Source organism: Chlamydotis macqueenii, chromosome 2, assembly GCF_036417535.1.
Source record: "Chlamydotis macqueenii isolate bChlMac1 chromosome 2, bChlMac1.mat, whole genome shotgun sequence".
Classification (NCBI taxonomy): domain Eukaryota; kingdom Metazoa; phylum Chordata; class Aves; order Otidiformes; family Otididae; genus Chlamydotis; species Chlamydotis macqueenii.
In genome coordinates this window covers 62,979,398-63,000,634 of record NC_141557.1, presented here as the reverse complement: position 1 = coordinate 63,000,634, position 21,237 = coordinate 62,979,398, and the positions used below count along the sequence as shown (strand labels likewise).

Here is a 21,237-nt window from a genome sequence, read left to right as displayed (position 1 = left end):
GCCCTCAAAATGGTTTCCTTTTAAAAATCACAGACGTTACTGCATGTATGTATATTTATGTGTGTCTCAATTGTCCTTCCCACCTGGAGATTGTAAGATGTGGGAAGTGGAAGACTGAAACCCGTAGTTTGTTGGGCGTCGTGGACATAAAGCCATGTTCCATGCACAAAAAAAATAAATAACAATCTGTATAAGAAGAAATTTTAGATGATTGCTGTCTTATATATGTGGTAAAAATAAATAATTTTGAAGGGAATAGGCTTTATAATGGAAATAACATATATTAATACAAAGAGATCAACTTTTAATATATACAGTCATAGTTTCTTCTTATCTTAACCAATTATTTTTGAAAAAGGGGGAAGGAACTGGGGAACTCTCCCCAAAACACAGACATCAGTTCTGAGGGATAAATAAACCTGGGTCTAACAGAAGGATCTCTGCTGCTCTTGGCCTGGGCAGTTTTGCCCTCAAGACTTATCAGTGAATTTTGTAGGAAACTGACTGTGTGTTCTTATTAAAATAGATTTCATATGTTTGTCTGCAATATAATCTTATATATTCTTGTACTTAAGAAGAAATTTATGAATAGTATGAAAATCAGAGGATTTAAGAAGGTAATGTTGTATGATTAAGCAAGCTTTGTGCTTGCAGCTTCATTTGGGAAGCATACATTACTTTAGTTTTCGTCTAGTATGCTTCCTGATGGTGATGAATTTTATTTATTTATTAAACAACAATGTTTACAGATTTTAACCTTAGGTTTTTTTATAACTTGCATCATAAATTTATGATAGGATTCTGTGAAGGAAGAAAAACTGTAAGAAATTCTTAATAGATTCCTTATGGAATGCTTAAGGGAGATTACCTTTTCCTATGGCACATTTGTGCCTACTGAAATATTACAACATGTTTCAAATAAAGGTACTTTGCATATATTTGACAAATGGGAGGAACGTGTAGATTTCACTGATCTTCAGAGTAGCAAAAAGAATACTAGTCACTAGAGAGGAACAAATATGAGGAAATATATACCAATTCAATATATATATATAATTTTTTTTTCTTTTTCCCCTTAAGGTATGTAATTTTTTTCCAGCTAGTGTTCAAGGAAGAAATACAATGTTTTTAAATGAAAATAGGAAGACAACATTGCAGATGCAAAGCTGCAACTCATGCAGAGCTAGATACTACTCATATGTGTACATTTCTTTTCTCCTTCACATAAAGCATGCTCTTAATGCTGTGGAAAGCAAGAAACTCTTTAAGTAGATTTGTAATTACCCAGAAGATACGGTACCAGTGGAGTAATGGAAATAATGTGTGTGCATGACTACCCCTCTAATGTGTCACTGTCCGTGCTGGGATGGGAAGGATGTAAGGACAGAATAAACTAATTTTCAAAGTGATACAGCCCTTAGAATGACATAGTAATCATTTTCTCAAGTCCTCTCCAGGAAAAAATATCCTTGCTGTTAAGTAACCTCCATAATAGTCATTCCAGAATACAGGCATAGAAAATGCATAGTATTTAAAGTACTAGCCTAGATTTGAAAGTACTTTAGTATGATGAACAGATGAAAAGTGGCTGCTTTTGCCAGTTAGAGTCTGCAGTAACAAAGTCAGTTTTGCAAGAGACTAAGGATTCTGCCAAATCAGTTGTCATAGATAGAAATTCAGGGGAAGTAACATCTTCGTCCTGTTCTTCTGGTATAAGTGACTGCTCCATCATGGAAGTGGTTGCATGAAATACAGATTCCACCAGAGCTGATCTTTTACCTAGCCCTCAAACTGTTGGTTTTGAAACTTCAGGTTCAACAAAGAGGCGTTTGAATGGGAGTGCTGTATCAGAAAAACATGGAAAGTTCTTCAGTAAAGCTTTTCAAACATTATATAATTCTCTGAAATTCCCAGTTTTCCAATTACTGTACTAGGCTTACTATTAATGTCAAAATAGAGGGGGGAAAAAAAAGTGTATATAATCTTCTTGCTGTACTCTTGCATTAAATTCTATAGTTCTTTTTCTTCTTTCTATTTGTCATTTCTCCTCAATAAAATAGTTTTCCTGTGTCTAAATTACTAATGTGCAAAGAATGGAGAATGGGGTTTCACTGGGCAGGGGAACATTGAGATACTAAAACTGGTTCCATCTCCATTTAAAGCAGAATCAAAACTCTGAAAATTACTGAAAGATTACTGAGAATAACCAGATCTAACCAGATTTGTTTCATGCTCAGAGATGCCTAAATCAGTACAGTAACAAAAGTATGCTTATTCAGCTGTTGAAGAGGAAGGTCCTTTTCAAACAATCCAGGCACAGCTACATCAGTGATATATGTAGCACGAGAGAGATGCAAAGTCTCCTTCAGGAGAAATCACAGAACATAATTCACTTCATAACTGCTGCTTTTAGATTCTGAAATAGTTTGAGCTTCTAACTAATGAGTTATTGCAAAGGCCTAATACAATATCTGTTTAATTAAAGTGGAGCATGCATTTTGGAGAGCCTCAGATCATTAGCTGGATAAGGAAAAAAAAAAGTCACAGGAGAGAACTGTGAGAGTGTAAACTTTCACACATTCAGACTATTAACTAGAGCTTAAATTAACCAAGGTTCATATTTAGATCATAAGACTGAAATGGTCTTGTATTTCTCTGTTTCCTACAAGGAGCAAGTGCATGTTTTCTGAAAGTGTCAAGCTGCTAAGTTTCCGTTGCAGCTTTTTTGTCTCCTCTAAAATGGAAATGCTCATTCTCCTAAAGGCTTTTAGAAAGCAAACTGTGCAACATAGAAGCTCTCTGGCCCAACCAAGCAAACCTCGGCACAGAATTAACACGAGAAGCAGCTAGCTTCCTTATACTGTGGACTGCCCCAGAGCCTGAGTTAACCTCAAGGCAGCTCTTTAAGGTGTGACTGGGCCATTCCCACAGTCCTAAAATGACAAGTGTTGTAGTTATGCTTACTACATCCATAGCACCTGTCCAAAGAGAGCTGGCTCCAGTCTCTAGCATTGCAGGGTCAACACTTGCTTGCTCTCGAAGAGCTGCTTGTGATCTGCTTGGAACTGCAGCGGCAGAATGGAGTGCATGCGAGTATGCTGCTGGCTGTTGTTGTATGGTCAGTGATGGTGATCTTGTCCTTATAAACTTCAGTGTTATCACTAATATGTGGATTTTTTTCATAAATCTTACGTGGCAGGTGCCACAGCTGAAGTTCAAGGGGACTGAGCTGAAGTTCAAGGGGACTGACTGGTTTTTGCTGGTGTCTCCTGGGATGGTTCTTTCTGGAGAGAATATCTGAACTACTTTTATTGTACAGTGTTCCTAAACAACCTGAATACATTGTTTCTCAGTAACATTCATGTTGACAAAACATGAGGTTTTTTTCAAACCAAACCTATCAAATACAAACAGCAGTTGAATTTTTTTAACCTTCTTGCCTTTTTCCAAGATATTTTTTCCAAAGCCTCTCTCTGTATGGATATGATGTTTCTTTTGTGCCATGCTTGTTTAGCATTTCACCATATAGTAAGTGAGGTAATCTCCACAAATTTTTAATAGTGTTATGAATATTTTTTCATTGTTCACTAAATAGCTGAGTGGTGGTACTTTGAACTTGTGTGAAATATTTTAACATGATTCTCTGGTATCTTCACATTTCCTTCCACAATATGGAGCATTCAAAACATTGGACGTTGCTAAAAGGCATGTAACCTGCACAAGACTATTTTTCTCACATAGTGATGGTTTATAATACCTGTGTTTGTGTTAGACCACATCAAGTGGGAAGTTTGAAAATGCTTTGAAATACAGTCTGGTTAGAGTGACTATCTGCCTTCAGCTTCTTTTACTGTCTGCTGTGAAAATACCTAGAAGTTGCTTAGATGCGATAATATAATATTATCCAGCCCAGGTGTTCATATAACTTGAATTGCTCATGGTATTGAGGTTATACCTGTTAATGGACATAGTGATTATGCAGTTGAGATCAGGAAGAGAGGTGTCTTTGGAAAAGTGAAAAATAGCATAAACTTATTCTAAGTGTTTTCAGTAGCAGATTTGAAAGCTAGTGTGTCTTTGTTTGTTTTTAATGAATTCTCAATACCCTAAGTCATCAATACAATTTTTTCTTAATGGATTTTCCTCCTAAAATACTATGTGGTTTAACTGTATAAGTCTACGTGATGCTTATCTGAGCATTCAGGGGAAGAACAGATAGGCAATTAAAAGTCTGTATGTTGCTAGAATTAGCAAAGTGCTGTTAAAATATATCTTTATTTTCTCAATTTACTTTAAACAGAATTCACTTACACTTTCCATAAGAAGTGTGCTGATAGCTGCAAAATGAACTGAGAATCTAAGACGCTACTTTTTTCTAGTTTATACAGGAGCAAAAGTTTGGAACTGTAATGTAGGTTGTCAGGCATCAGAGTATTTGCCTTGTTCTCCTTGTCTCCTTACCTGTGCTAATAAATGCTAAAGTATATACAGGAATTGCTGTTATTCTTACAGTTCTCTTTTCTAACTCTTACTGTCTGTAATGACTTGGTGAATCTGTGTATAACTTAAAGTTCTGGGTGAAGTAATGAAATTGATGTCTCACTAATGCTTCAGTGTATTTGAAGTAGAAGCCTTCCTGCAGTCATTGCCTTTTATCACTGCAGAGCCATTAACTAATAGCTTCCATCCTGGGACAATGGAGTGACTAGAGCCTGAGGGAAAATAATTTTCTGTAATAGATCTGCAAGAAGCACCAGTCTACAACAGCTGGATATTCTAGAAGCAGACTATAGAAATAATTTGTTACTATCATTTTAGAAAGAGTGAGGGCTGAAAAGTTATGAGGCATTCACATAATCAGAGAGAAAGAACAGAGAAGAGAGACGTGCTTTCTAGCAGTGAATTCTCGTTTAACTGTGAGACCAACTGAAGAAGAAAGCGCAAAGAATTGGAAAACAACAGTTTGTAGAAGAGTCCATGTGCAGCAGAGAGGATCCTGGCACCCTTCAAGGACTCCAACCTTAAACCTAAGGAGTGATCTAGACTAGTAAGAGGAAGAAATTAGATGAACACATTTGTCTTGTTATCTAGCTCTGATTTTCTTGTGCTTCTGCAGTAAAGATGAGTTTGTCTCAGAATCAAGAACAAGCTCCATCTTGGCTCCTGTGATTGCCAGAGCAAGAGGAGGAGAACTACAAACTTGAGCGGACTTGAAAAACCTGAACTCTTAGTATTCACTTACAAGGGGAGGAGTGGGAAAAACATTTCACTCTATCTTTGGACTTCAGAGCACTTGTGCCACACAGGGGGCAGTTCCTTCCTGTGATGGAGTCTGAATTCAGATAAGAAACTTGAAGCATCCAATTGTTTTGGAGTTATTCCTGTGTCTCCACAGGAGCAATTAACAATACCAGGCTCCAGTATCCTGCTCCCACTCATATAAGAGTTCCCCCAGCACTCGATGAATATTTAAGCACTTGTTATTACCACCACTACCCCATTTCAGCAGTCCATAGATATAGTGGTTTTTTTATATCAGTGGCTTTGAAAGAATGGAGAGGGGTAAGGAATACACCAAGTACAAGTTCAGGGTGAGGAAAAACAGTAGCATACTGCTTCACTTTACCTATCAATGAGAAAGCTGACATGAAGACTCTGAAGAATAGCCTAATGTTGGCCCTAAGGTAATTTAGGCAGCATTTTTTCCTTTAGTCAGGCTGAATGCTTCAGTGCAATTTATAAGCTATTAGACAATTTAGGCTTTTCCTCAGGAAGATGTAGGGATACCTAAATGCCTCCTGAGAGTAAGGAACCAAGAAGTACATTAACAACTGTTAGCAAAGGTTTTTAATCCTTCATTCTATGCCACTATTGAGACTTAGGACATTAGCAGAAATGCTGTAAGGCAACACTGTTCCTATCAGGAAAAACAGCTGATATATTACAACCCTCTAGTTTCCCTAATGAATTCTAAAAGTATTTTAAATTTCACATAATAACTAATGTGCATTAATCTTGACCCCTGCAAGTCTGTAATGGCTGCTAAACAGCAGTGTATATCAACAATTAAAATGCCTGCTTGAAGCATGTGCTAAAAATTTTGGTAGAAGAGCAGCAGTGCTGCTGCTTAATGCAGGGGGGGAGAAAACCCAGGAATCAAAATGGGTAGATCTTCTCATTTGTGAGTAGTTTGTTAGTCATTTGAACTCCCAGTAGGTTCTTCCATTGGGAAAAACAAAGTCAGATTTTTGTAGAAAACTTGAACTTATTTTAGAAGTCTGTTGTGCTGAGCTGATTGTGGAGAATTGTCCCTCCATTGTAACCAGTCAAGCACGTGAAAAGCAGAATATGGATGTTTTAATTCTCCACCCCACAGTAGCTGTCACAGCAGCAAAAGTGTCCTTTGCCATGTTGCCCAGGCATATTGCCACCGTGTTGTGCAGAAGGGATCCCTGTTCACTCAAGGGAACATCTCCTGTTCGGAGCCTCGTTTTGCCATTTCTGTGGCTGGAGTGTGCCTTTAGCTATCCCAGGAAATATTTACTGGAAAACTGAATTGAATATGTGACAGTATTTTGCCTGTTACAGTGAAATAACCCTTCAGACAAACAAGATCATGTTCAATGCTCATACCAAATATATTCCTACTAGGCAGAGGACCTGTAGAGCTTGCAAAATAAAAAGTATGAAAGACATGTCTCTAAGCTGACATTGCTGTTTGCTTCAGACCACTATGTCTGTAATGGTAGTACCTGGAAGTCTAACAAGAAGGTTTGTAGTGTTCCAGGTGTTAACAAGGGTGGGTAAACAGCACCTGAGCTGGGGGACAAGAACCACCTGCAAAATCTTGGTATGTGACCAGGCTTCTGCTCTCTGCTGCAGCTGTACACATGCACTGTCCCCAGGAGGGTAACCTGGCCATGCAGGCTAGAAAGGAGCACTGGTATATCTGAGTCAGTTCTTGCTCCAGACAGTGGGACTGTGCAGCATGCTCAGTCAGTTTGAAGAGGGCCTGTAGAAGTTATTTTATTCCTAAAGTCACACAGAGGGAAGTGTCTGCTCTTTTTTCCAGTCAGGCTGCCGCCTGGCTTGTCAGACCTTGCTTCAGTCCCCATACCAGTGTGGCTGTCTCATTCTCAGATAGCAACTTGTTGCAGTCTTAGTTTTTGTTAAACGTTTGAAGCAGTGTGACTCTCTCAGTAGTCATTTGGGGCCCAGAGAAACACTTTTTCACACACTCCTTTTGCGTTCATCCATATATCCATGTAACTTGTTCCCCTGTTGGGAGGTTATTCAAAGTGAGATTGTTCAGGAAAGTTGAATAGATCATCTTGTTTCTGCTCGTTTACAATAGAATTAAGAAATGATGCGTCAGGGTGCATCTGTGCATTTTGCATCATGGAATTACACATATTGAAAAGGATATTTAATTTTCTGTTGTCTTCTACAAATCAGTGACAAGAATATTTGTTATGTGATATAAAACTGCCACTGTCATATTTGCCGTTTGAGGAATAGTCAATGTTACACATTGTAAATGTCTTCTTATAACAACTGCGTGGATTATTTTGAAACAACTGGAAGTTAATCAAATAACAAGTAATATTTTAGAGGCATAGTTTGCTTATCTGTGATTAAGTTACATAAGAAAAATTGTAGATCAACTTTTCACTTTTGCATTATCCAATTTAATTATTATCTTTATCTAATTAGTTCAGTCCAGAGAAAATCAGTTCAGTGCACAGTCTTTCATTTTAAAGCTTTATTGCTACACTATTTGTTTTTGAAATATCCTAACCAAGTGTTTAATTGTTAGGAAATGACCATTTTCAATTAGTTCGGGTGATTTTTTTGTTATTAAACTTTCCCATTGGTCTAAATACTGGGAAAATACAGCCTTGCCAAATGGATTATTTTAGCAAAATTTACAAAATATCCTTGTTGTATTAATTTCTCCATTTATTTTAAATTTTCTATGATTTGCTGACTTTAAAAACTTTCTTTCAATTTAGATATACACTGAGTATTTACTTTAGAAAGCTATAACGCTGTTAAAAGCACATGGGTCGTGGCAATCCCAGGCACAAATACAGGCTGGGCGGAGAATGGATTGAGAGCAGCCCTGAGGAGAATGACTTGGGAGTGCTGGTGGACGAGAAGCTCAACATGAGCCAGCAATGCGCCCTTGCGGCCCAGAAGGCCAACCGCATCCTGGGCTACACCAAGAGGAGCGTGGCCAGCAGGTCGAGGTGATTCTGCCCCTCTACTCTGGTGAGGGTGATGGAACACTGGAACAGGTTGCCCAGAGAGGTGGTTGATGTCCCATGCCTGGAAACGTTCAAGGCCAGGTTGGACAGGGCTCTGAGCAACCTCATCTAGTTGGAGATGTCCCTGCTCCTTGCAGGGGGGTTGGACTAGATGACCTTTAAAGGTCCCTTCCAACCCTAACCATTCTATGATTCTATAAAATAGTTTTTAAAGTTTTCAGAATAGTTTCTCACTGTTAGAATACTGTGCAGATGTGTTGAATTTTAAAGCAGAAAGTCACTGAAGCTGTACAGAATTTAATTAGATCTCACTTTACTCTTGTGTTAGTTAAAATACATTTTGGAGCTCTCAGCTGGACTTGGTGGATTTCTGTGAAGACATTTTTGTGAAGAGCATTAAAAGCATGCTGTTCATCCAACTGCAGGATCTCTTTCTGCATGCCAGGGCTGTGCAATAAACATTCTCTGTGCATTTTTCTGCATATTAGATTTCTGGTTCATTGTGTAATCCTGCAGACAATGTTGGATGAGTTCATGAGGAAATACGTGAGGTGTCTGGCATTTGTTCCTGCGACACTAAATATTGTCCTGTTTGTCATAGCAGGAGCGTAAAGCACAAACAAACACTCTAGCTTGCCAATATGGGGCTAGTGCTATTTGCTGCTCTTAAGGCTGTGCGCTTGGCAGCGTGCTATGCCAGGGCCAGTGAGAAGCACCAGGACAGAAAATTCAATGTTCCTGCACAGATGTATGCGCCAAATTGCCAGAGGGCAGACACCTGAGTTTCACAGGCCTGCTATGGACAATTGCTCACTATTGTGTCAAGCGTACATAAAAGATGTTGCCATGTAGCCCACGTTAAGAAAATATAACTGCAGAACTTGGAACATCTCCCTGAACATTTAATCATCTTGTCTGTTCAATGTAATGTATTAATGCCCACAACATTGATTTTCAATCTGTGTGTTCTCAGATCTCACATCCTTTAACCTTGTTAGTCAAGTACTGGGCTAGCATCTTCAAAACTGGTTGAAGAACAGTTTTCCTGGTTTACCAGCTCTAACTCATAACTAAAGGACATTGCCACAGAACTACTTTATCTAAATAAATTGTTGATTCCTGTTGCATTACCAAATTCAGCATCACCCTTCTCTCCGTTATGGAAGGAGTTTACAGAAAGCTGTGGGCTAGGTTTGTACGTAGGACTTCCACGTCGGACTTCAGAGGTGTGCCTGCGGCAGCATAGGTAGTCTTGCAGGATTGTAATGCTGTTGGAAGGCAGCAAGCTGTTTTCAAAATGCTCCTTTCCAGCCGTTGCCTTCCAAACCGCTTACGGCTGCTCTGTGAGTATTCTCATTAGAGGCTAACTTGACTGTATTTGGTACAAAGTCAAGTCTTGATTTATGATGTCAATGCTATAAGCTGATTGCTTGTAAAAAACTAAACATATTTAGTCTGCAGGCTCTACTTTGTTACTGTACCAATTTTAGGAGCTATTGAAAAAAAAAAATCGGGTCAATTTGCAATAATTTAGTTTACTTCTTATGGATGGGAATTGTGGGTATTTGGATTTTAAAGTATACGTGAACATTTATTTAAATACTTGCTGTAGTTTTCTTTTGCAAGTTTAAAAAAAGGTTTGGAATTGGTTTAGGTTTGCTAAGTTAGGGTTATGTTGCCCTTTGAGTTCCTTTGCTTATTAGATGTCTCTATTTTAATGTAGCACTGTATTTCTTAAAAGGGTGCCACTGGGATGCAAAACAGACTGGAAACAATCTGCTTTCAATTGATAGGAAAAAAAAAGTTTTTTCCAACATTATTTATTTTCAGCTAGCTAAGGCCTTAAGATAATAGACGCAACAAATACTGGACTTCTTTTCACTTCTTTGTTCCCTATGACTCTTTCAGTGAACTAAATTTAAACTGAAATTGTAAGAATGACATTGTCATTTGACCTGTAGTTGTACTTTGCAATCATATTTTAGTGGTCTTTTTAACAGATCAAGAGCTGAATAAATTTTTATTTTCAATATTTTTTCTTCTTGTGCTACTTTTTACATGCATGCACCACACTCTATTGCAAATTTGTAATGTCTTCTCTTCATGTGGCATACCACAAAGGATATTTATTTTTAGTATTGTAGATATTAAATTTTCCTAAAAATAACTTATATACATTTATAATTACATATGTTTATTTTAATATCATTATGAATTGTGCTTGTAATTTATTTAAATATACTGATAATTCATTTAAATATGTGGGTTTTTAAAATGTTATTCTCTTTTTAAAAGATTTCTCCATCACATGAACTGGTGGACCTCCTAGTACTGAGTGTTACAAAGGCAAAATATTTAATGCAAAGACAAAGGAAATATGAATTGTACAAGTTTTTTCACAGAGTTGTCAGATATTTAAAGTTCTAAATTCAGTATTTTGGAAAGTTTAATTGTTCAGTTATGAGGTTAAAGATATTCACTCATTATCCACATGTTTGGTTTTTAATAGCAGTCAAGCGAAATTCCTTTTAAAAATGCAAATCAGGCTAATGGAAGCCTGGAACATACTGCTGAATCATTTTCTCTAGATATTAAGGAGGAATCCAGTATGTGCTTAACTTTTCCACTTAAAAGTGTTAAGCGCTATGGACCTGAAACTGGAAATGACAAGAAGTGAGCACAAGATAATGAGGGAAATACATATTTTAAGTTGCTTGTTGTGTTAATAGATATGCTGCCGTGGGGATATACTGCTTTTCTCTGAAGATAGAAATGATTAATGGGATGTTATCTCTCTTTTCTGAATTTGCAAATAAAAAAAATGCAGCACGCTGTTACTGGTGTTCTTCCTCCATACTTCTATCAGAGTTAGCTTTGCATTTGATTTCATAATACTCGTTTAAATGTTTTTGGAATAGCTATGAAGCTGCAGTTTACAGCACACAAATTGTGAAAGATGTTTCTGTCTTAATAAGAACAATACTCACATTCTTGAGAGATTTTTTTTTTCTTCCAGCAGGACTAATACTTCTTTATATTTTCTTTTTTGGTTTTGATGGGTTTTTTCCTTCCCATGAGTGAGGAAGCTTTCATATCTAGATTGAATAGAGCTGTCATCCTAGCCTTCCTGAAAGAACAAGATCTGACAAAATATATCTCATTCAGCCTTTTGCATTTCCAAAAGTACTGTTTATTACAACTGAATGAGGGCTGAAAATATGTCAGGATTGTCCCTTAAAGTTTTCTGGAAAGTCTTTTTGTGGACTGAAACTCCATTCTTTAATTAACTAGTTACACTGAGTATTTCAGGTCCCTGTATTTTGTTGGTTGTCCTCACTGCAGTCTAGTTGCTGTGGCTTGAATTTGAATTAAAAGGTGACTTTCTTGCATATATTAGTAATTTTGCTAGTCTTTGCCTTAATTATTTTGTGAATAAACTGTTCCTCGCTTTTAAGAAATAATCATCTGGCAGTGAGATACTGTTTCTTGATAGACCTTTTTTCTACGGGATCTTTGCTATTGATTTAGGTCCCAGCAAACTCACAGTATCTAGGCTGGCTCTAAAACCCTGCTTGTCCTGCCATGTTCTTTATTACATCATCTGTGGTTGTGTGTACGTGTTTCATATGTAAATTATGGCTGTCAGACTGTTAATTTTATTTTTCAATTGGTAGATGCCATCAGTTTCCACAGATGCAGTGTTAGAAACAGATGAATATGAATGTTTTCAGCTGTAAACATTGTGCTACAGATTCCCTCCATTTCTTTATTTATCTTTGTCAGTTAGGACTACATGTATACTTCCTAGCCACTGCTTGTTAAATACGCACAACTTTCTTCTTCTTTTGCTGAGTAAGACTCTTTCAGCTTTCTTTAATTCCCAATTAGTTTTCTCTAGCTAATAGTATCATTAATGCCCAAAATAGTGCTGTACCTCTGAAGGCTGAAATCATCATGAACTGAGCAAGCGAAACTCAAGCTCCATACATTTGTATAGCTTTTAATGGAAATGTGCTAAGATTTCTTCCAACTGGGCATTTTAGCCTGAGTGCTTCCTCATCCAAACTGCATGGTAATTTAGGCTGCATGGAAATCAGTGTTATGACCAAGAAATTGCTTTTTATTTTGTGTTAGGCTGCATTTAGTGCCCTGTAACTCCCTCAGCAGGCCACATTTGAGTTTCAGTAGCAAAATATTCAGGAAATGCTTTCACCTCATCTCATTTTTCCCTTGTTAGGGATTTGGACTCCAGACTGAATCTCAGGGCTTCAGGCTTACCTCCCCGGAGTGTTGCTTCTACCACCCTATACTGAACAGAAAACCCACCTCACATCGCTGTGAGGAAGCACTCAGTAAAGCAGCAGCAGTGGATCTTTTGGTCCCACTGGTGCAGCAGAAAGGAAAAAACAGGTAACATAGTACTGCTGACTTCCCATTTTGATTTGGACTCCCCTCCTGACTTCACACCCAGTTTTGTCCTTCTCCCTGAAAAGCTGAGAAGGGGAAGGTCAGGTGTCACTCAGCCAGCCTACAAATCAAGCAGTCTGGGCTCCTGAGAATTCCTGGGAAAATGGCATTAAGAATGTCTGCATAAATAAAAATGGCTCTGTCTTTCAATGTTGCTTACAAGCCCACAAGTTTGACCGCTAATATTTGTATTTATTTCTTTTGGATAAACATAGGTCAAGTCAGTATTTATTGAAGGTCTTTCTTGCTATATGCTACTTCTCTATACTCTCAGAAGTCAAGATACCTTTAGTAAATAACTGCTTTTTGCTAAAAGATAAAAGATCATTCTATTAAATTTTCATTATTGCAACTGGATGCATTCTCTTCTTAATGAAACCCTACCTAACAATGAAAAGGAGAGTTATTTAAGAGATACCCCCTTTGCATATCTTTCTGTCCTTGAAATTTGATCAAATTATCAAGGAAGGATTTGAAGGTGTTTCTACAGCTTGTTATGAATTCTATGCAATGCAAAGTCTCAACTTTATTTTTGTCTCAGAAGTACATATCTGATATAACATTCCCTTTTGGCAAGGAAAGGAGATTTTAGGTTTCCACAAATCCAAATTCTTTTGCTTATGGCTGTGTCCCAGTTGAAGCGTTAGATTTTCCTTGGAGATCTTTCACAACCAGGAACATGATTCTTCTGGCAGGGTATGGTGCACATCAACTTCCTGTTTAAACTGGTTAATTGTCTGGAGATGCTAAGAAATGTGTTGTTCAGCCTGGCAGTACTAATCCAAAGAGACATAAAAGGGAAGAACGAGACCCCTCCGTTTGGAAGCATGAAAGTATAGAGGCTGGTGCAGTGAGATTTGGTTGAACAGTTACGGTTTTATTTCTATAAAGAGGCAAAAACTTGAATATTTCAAAATCATATAACTACATATTATGTATTTTAGTAATCTCTTGTTCACACGATGGATTTCTTTCTTTCAGGATGTGAGAGGAAGGTAAATCAACTCATTATTTTCACACAGTCTTATGCTTTGTTTTCATTCCTTGTTCAGAAGAATGGGAGAAATAAAATGAACAGTACTTTGTTCTTTGCACCTACAGCTGATAGTAAATAACAGCAATTAAAAAATCAATTGTGTGAACTAACTAATGTTAGTTCATTTAAGAGCAAGTGCTGTACTTTTTGGCTAGACCTGAAAAAAGGTTGAGTCCTTTAGCAGCATTTTCTTTCCTGTTAAATAGTGGTCTGTGTTAATAAGCACTGAGATACATCAATTTATGGATATCATCTCTGTCTACCCTTCTACCCCAGGGGCCACAAGCGCAAACTGGATGAAGATGATGCTGCCAGTGAATCCAGTAAAGAATCTAGCAATGAAGATGAGGAAGGAAGCAGTTCTGAAGCAGATGAAATGGCAGCAGCACTCGAAGCTGAATTGAACGACTTCATGTGACGTTCATGCAGCAGACAGAATTTGTAATTATATTTTACTTCTCATAAGCAAATCGGACTTCAGATGAGTCCCTTATGTCAGTACTCCATGTTTTTCCAAAATGTGTGTGTATATTTTGCAAAGCAACACAAGAGGTGACACATTATTTTACAAAATCGGAAATAGATGTTTTTAAGGTGTTTTACTAAAGGAAAATATACTTTTTTAAACAAAAAAAAAAAGTATTAAATGGGACTTGGTGTGCTATGCCAAAGACATGTTAGGAGCTCTGCAGAACCTTCATATACAGGACAGTGATACAAAGATTCGTGATTAAACATACAGCAACTTTTTAAAAACATTGCAGTCTGTGGTTTATGGATAACAGTCTTCAAAAAAAAAAGAGATACAGGAGATGGAATTGTCTGGGTAGTACAGCAGAAACCTGGCGAACTGGTCATCCTTTTCCACAAATAAATGCTATCGAATATATAAGGATTTTTAAAATAAAAAAGAACAATTTATATTTGTATAGAAACAGAGAATGTGATATGCAAGCTTTGTGAACTCTGCACTTGACCCACCTGTCATTTGCTTCTAAGAGAATACATAATGATCAAAACTCATGTTTTTAATTTACTTTGTGGAATAGTTGGGTTCTTTAGGGACATCGTTTAGACTTTTGACTTTTCTTCTCTGTAACCAGAAATTTAGCACAGCATACTGTATGATCCTGTACTGCCATAAGAAGCATATTCACCCATTCGTGTTGTCTTGGAAAGAACGAGTGCTACTTCAGTCTAGATAGGATTTAATTTCTTTGACAAGAGATCTGATGTAAAGTTTTTGTATATTCTATTTCATATTTGACCCACAAAACAGATTTTCTTTCATTTAATAAAAGTTCATTTTGTACACTTTGTTTCCCTTTCCTGTTCATTTGCTTCAATCCATATCATCTTTCCTTTACTCTGCATGAAAATAATGAAAAACACTGAAAGCAACTGTAAATTTGTAGATTCAGGCAGGTAACCGAGGCAGAGAAGAGAAACACTGGCTCAGAAAATTCCCTTTTCTTTGCTGTGTGAACTCTTACCTTCTGACATTTTCTCAGGTCTCTTTGGCCTCTGAAGATACCCCAAGAGTTATTGCTCTGGTATTGAATTTCTGAGGCTAGAACCATGGTTTATTCTCAATTGTTAGCAGCTGGAGAGACAAATCCTTTTAAAATGTGTTAGCAAAAGAAGACTAATTAATTCAGATGTCATGGTTAAAAGGAAGTACTTTCTGGTGCAGAAATACTTGATTTTGCCACTTAGCAGTAAAACAGAATATTTCAATAGAATCTCAGCTGGTCTGCAAAGAGCAGCCTAGTTTTCAAAGCTTCATAACGGCAATAAAAGGAGGACTGAGAAAATAGGAGAATATTTTCAGATTAATACTGCTTTTCCACTTCAGAATGCAAAGTCAGCATCCACAAGACAAAAACAGTGGTTTTGTGTGGGAAAATGTTACACTTCCTGGACATTTACACAGGTACCACAGCTGAAGCCTACAGTGACCTGCCTGCTGTAGCTCTCCATGAAAGCAGGCAGGACGTCTCCAAGTGAATTGTATTGTATAACAGAAGAAAAAGAGTAAAATGGGAAGTCAAAATACTTTTTTCCAGCAACTTAAGTGCAGCCTCCCCAGCTATCAGCGGATGACTCCTTGCAATTAAATATTAAAATGTCAGTTTGTTGGGTATGTTTTGTGTTTTCTTAAATTAAACCCAGTTGAAATAATTTGAAATAATACCAACTTTTCAGATCACTGTGATGCTGCACATGATAGCACAGATTTCAGCAGAGAGTCGTTCTGGCTGATCTCTTTCAGTCACACAGCTCAGTGGCAGCATTCAAGCTCTGAATGTAAACACAGCCAGCGAGCAAAACTGAGTAGGTTGCTGTTAGCTCAGCAGTGCTCTGCCATGGTTCAATCTGCCTGTTGGATGCTGCGTTCCCAGCGCGGCAGCTGTCTCGTAGTGCTTGTGGAGTGATTCCATACATGTAAAGTTTGAGAAGCTTTGCGGTGTGAAAGGCTGTATCCTTCCCAGTTTTATTTTGTGGCTGACGCATTTGGTTTAACTGGTGGTGTGTGTTTCTGGGCAGGAGTCCTAAAAACGATCAGCACTCCACTAGACCCAATATCATCTGGACTCCTGTGTAAACACCGAGTGCAGGCTCTCCACCAGACTGAGAGCTGCATCTACCTAGGGGTCTGGTGCCAGTGAAGACCCCCTGCCTCTACGGGAGCTGCCAAAGCCTGCACTTAGCACTGCACACAGGGGCCCAGGGAGCAGGCAGCAGGCTGCCAGAATTAAAGCCAAGCAGTTCTCTAACAACATGAATTTTGACATGAATTTGACATGAATTATTCTGTTAGCTTTCGTAACTCTTGCTCTCCAGTCCTCAGGGCCAGGGGGCACCTAGTACAGAGCGGTTTGAAAGGCACCAACGCATTGCTCACTGCCACAGCAACCCAGCAGGCATTGAGCTTGCTTTCCATCTAGAAGGAAACTCCTGCTCCTTCGGGTGGCTGTATCTAGTAAACCCGTCACCAGCCTCTCTCTCTGCACAGGCAGGAGAGACGGAAACTGAAAATTTAATTCAATGCCCTGACTAACCTGCCAACAAGAAGTCTTTTGATGTATGAAGTTGTCATTCACTCCAACTAACTTAGCTTTTTTCAAGATGCAGGAGCATCCTAGGAAAGGCAACAAATGTGCTTTGTGAAATGGCTTTTAACTCTTTATTAAGTGACCCACAGCTCTTGACTAGTTGTTTTATCCTATCTTCTTGACCTGCTCCTGTATGCTGGGTATCTAGCAAGAACCTGCTGCCCGGAAGGGCTGTCTCAGAGCAGAAGCAAAGACTGGGCTCCGACTGAGGCTGTGGAACTTACTGGGCAGTGCTGGTTTCTGATGGGGCACCAGGCGTGGAAGTGAGCACAGAAGGGGCATACAGGGTGTGCCTTGCTTCATTAAGCTTTCTTAGTGTGTATTATCGCTGCTGTCCAGGAAAGATGGCTCCTAAGGTCTGGCAATTGTTTATAAACAAGTAAAAGCAGACATTTCCATTTAAAGATCAGCAGTTTTACTTTTTCTGTCTCAATTTGCCTTCAGCAGTTCTTAAGAGAATGGGAAGACAGCACAGCTCTGTGTAGGGGATGTAGTTTGAGCCATGGTAAAAGCAAAAAGCATCATGGCCAAGCTTTTCTCTTTGTGCGTGTGTGCTGGGAAGGGGGGAAGACGAGGGAACAGTGTCGCTTAGTGCTGAGATGTGAAAAACTCCAAGCACGCAAATACTTCCACTATCAGGTTTTGCGCATATGTGGAGTGGGCCCCCGAGTCTTCTCAGTGTTAGATAGTAACATCCTCTGCGGAGGGTGGAAAGTCGCAAGTTTCCTTCTTGGCACTACTGCTTGCAGAATAGGTGACTGTCTTACAAGCGTGAAAATCCACAGACACACAAACCTGGAGCTGTACCTAAAGATTTCTCAGCTCTGCCTATTTTTACTACAGTGAAGATTGCAGTAGATGACAAGTTGAAGAATGAATATATAGCGGTCCTGTTCAGGAAGTGGATCTCTTCATGTAGCTGAAAATTCAGCATAAGAAGTCTCCCATAAATTATTAAATCAGGCTTAGCCAAAAGGAAAACATTTGTGAATTATTTTTAATTGAAAAACAAAAGCATACATAGAAGTTCTTAAAAACAGATTTTTTTTTTTTTTTAAGTTGGAATGTTCCCTGGTAGCTAAGCCTTCAAGTCAAATTGATACCGCAAAAAAAAAACAGGTGTGTTTAAGTGATGATACAAAAATTAAAATGGGAGGAAGGCTGTGCATGATTTCTTTTGCTTCTCTCCTCAGCAGAGCCTCCAAATCCTCTTTCTTTTCCTTCTCTAATTCAAGTTTATGTGCACCATGTGGGCCACTCCCACATGGGCTTGTCTCCTTCATTTCTTCACTGAACCCTAGCCATTGCGTGCCCAATTCCGTCGCTGAAGTAACATTTTCCCATCCTATCCAGTAGGTCCCAGTTCTTACTACCTGCACACAAGCTTTTTATACACTTGTTTTTCCTGCCCAATATCACCTTCTGTCGTCATTTCAGAAGTGTTTGGAGCCCAGCACCCAGCACAGCCTCTTCCCCCTCCCTCTCAGAGGAAGAGGAGGCAGCAGTATCTGATCCCCCAAGCAGCATCACCTACAGCAGGCTGGTTTGCTGCAGCTGCATACCCTAGGCTCTTCCTGTTGATCTGGCTGGATTTTGTCTCCATTTTCTTCCTAACAAGATCTCCCTTCCTAGTCACACATTGTTAGTAGATGTTATTTGTCATATTGTTCTGATCATACCAGCCTTTCCACTCCGCATCTAAAGCACAGTGAAAGAACATGCAGCTTATGCAGCGCCTCTTCTTGCAATCACATCACCTATCTGATCTCCCCATAAAAATTCCAAAATCAGCACTAGATGTAAAGTTTTCTCCCCCAGCAGAGCTCCATCAACAGGATTCTCCTTATCCTGGTGCACTGCTGCTCTCCCAGCTGCCAGCCCAGCAAAAGCTTTGTGTTCCCCAACCGTGAACCCTGCAGATACACAGGCAGCTCTCAGGCATGGCACACAGGTAAGGTATAGAATCATAGAATGGTTTGGGTTGGAAGGCACCTTTAAAGGTCATCTAGTCCAAGCCCCCTGCAAGGAGCAGGGACATCTCGAGCTAGATCAGGTTGCTAAGAGCCTCATCCAACCTGGCCTTGAATGTTTCCAGGGATGGGGCTTCCACCACCTCCCTGGGCAACGTGTTCCAGTGTTCTACCACCTCATTGTAAAAAATTTCTCCCTTGTATGTAGTCTGAGTCTACCCTCTTTTAGTTTAAAACCATTACCCCTTGTCCTATCACAACAAGCCTACTAAAAATTCTGTGTCCCCTCTTTCTTATAAATCTCCTTTAAGTATTGAAAGGTAGCCTTGCTCAGGAGCAGGAGGAGTATGAAGGACCCAGTGCTCTACCTGTTGTATACACAGTCATTACCTGTGGTGCCAGAGGCTTCACAAAGCTCATTTAGGTAAGTCTCAGTTTCTTCCAGGTGGGAAAGTAGCTACCACAGTTGTTTTAATCAAGAGTCTTTGACTGGCTTTATTTTATATATACAATCTATAGTAACAGAGCAGTAACATATAGCGCAGATAAGTGAGACCACTGCCTTTCTGCAGGCTGGGTGTGAGTGCTTCCATGTGGAGGGAGGAACATCTTTCATCTAGGGAAGCTTTATTCCTCAGTGTCACACAGCTCATAACCATAAATAAAGAAACTCACCTTTGATTCTGGTCAGGGCTCCCATGTGAATCGTTTGGCTGGCTCATTCCCAGCAGCTGTAAGATCATTTTCTCCAAGAGCTAGGCCAGCTGCTTTCCTGAATCTCCACTGGGTCCACATGTCCCCCTGTGATCTTTCTCCTCCAAGGAAAAAGACTGAGTCTGTTTTCATTTAAACAGAGAAATTCACAGAATTGCAGAATGGCTGAGGTGGGAAGAGACCTGTGGAGGTCATCTAGTCCAACCCCCTGTTCAAGCAGAGGTGCCACATACAGCTGGTTGCCCAGGACCATGTCCAGTCAGGTTTTGGATGTGTCCAAGAATGGAGACTCCACAACTTGTGCTCGGTCACCCTCACAGTAAAAAGATTATTTTTTTCAAGGGAATCGGCAAAGGAAAAAAGAATGAGCACAAGGAGCATGATTGCTATTGTGTATGTCATACAAGCTCCTTAACTATTCCATGCTGGCTAAGACAGAGACATAAGGCAGATGTGGTCCTCACTCTTGAGTTTCTCCAAGAGCTGAAGCTCTTGGATCAATGATTGCCAGAAGCCTGTTGTCTTCCAAGTCCAATACTAGCCACTGTACTGGAGAATTCCCCACCATGTGTTAAGGAGAGTGTGGACTTTAATGTATATGTGATGGGGTTTTTTGAGCCACTTGAGATTTTCATATGGGAACAAGGTTTGAGAAAGATACCAAGCACTTGGAATGTAGGAGAAACAGAGATGGCCAAGGCACTGTTTCACCCAATCTCTGCTTCTGGTACAGCCAATTATCCCTCTTGTACTTCTAGTTCTTCATCACTTTCTCATTTTGCTAGAGGAGCAGAGATGATCTGTGGTCTGATCCCAGGGTATGATGGGGTTGTTCATATACCCCAGCCCCAGAGCACTAAAATAACTTACTTGGCAAAGTGGGGGCTGATTCGGACACAGATTCTGTGCAGTGCGTGCTGAGTAGAGGACGGGTTGGATGTGTTCACATCACTCTACATTGCTGACATGCACAGGCACTTTTTAACCCTCCCTAGAGTTCTATCACCTCTGCAGGTCTCTTGCCCACAGAGCCTATGCTGCCATGTTAATGAAGCCAAGCTGCCCGCGTGATGCAGAGCTCCCTTGGCAGAGGATGTCTCCCCACTTTAAAGGTTGAGCAGATGCTAACCTGTAACACCAGAGGTAGGAGAAGTGCATTTTGCTGCCATACCTGTGGGATGGACAGTTGTGCCCACCGCTTGCTCTATCCATCGTCTGCTGAGCTCTCCTCTTTGAGTCAATGTGTCTCGCCAGGAGACCGAGGAAGGGAAAGGAGCCAGGCGTTCCTCCTGAGTCAGCCTTCTCCAGCCTGCCCACTGCTCTCTTCCTGAGCCAAACTCTAGCTAGAGTTGGCAGACAGTAACTGTAAAACCCCAGCCAATGGGTTTAGCAGGCAGTGACAAAACATCCACCCTTCTCTAAGTTTGTTGTGAGACATGAGCGATGCAGATGTTTCTCCTCTGTGCCTTCCACATCTGCTACAGAACTCTTGAGAAAGCAAATCGCAGTGACAGATCTGTGCTCACAGGAACCATAAGGAAGAAACCCTGGCCCAGCCCTCAGAAGGGCTGTGTCCTCCTCCCTTTCCCTTCTCTGCAGGAGACCAATGTCTCTAAGCCCCCAAGAATGTTTGCCTGCCTTGTCTGTCAGATTTTGGATGCTGTTGC

General features: G+C 39.6%; 1 protein-coding gene across 2 annotated transcripts in view; it reads left to right on the top strand.

The window, feature by feature from the left end:
- The window catches only part of CTDP1 (CTD phosphatase 1), a 106,333-nt gene extending 91,251 nt beyond the window's left edge, over window positions 1-15,082 (top strand). For both annotated transcript variants that reach the window (XM_086743135.1, XM_086743133.1), the window contains exon 13: window positions 14,047-15,082. In XM_086743135.1, coding sequence (XP_086599261.1) covers window positions 14,047-14,188 — 142 coding nt within the window. In that variant the 3' untranslated portion in view covers window positions 14,189-15,082. The remainder of the gene's footprint in view (window positions 1-14,046) is intronic.
- Window positions 15,083-21,237: the final 6,155 nt, after the last annotated feature.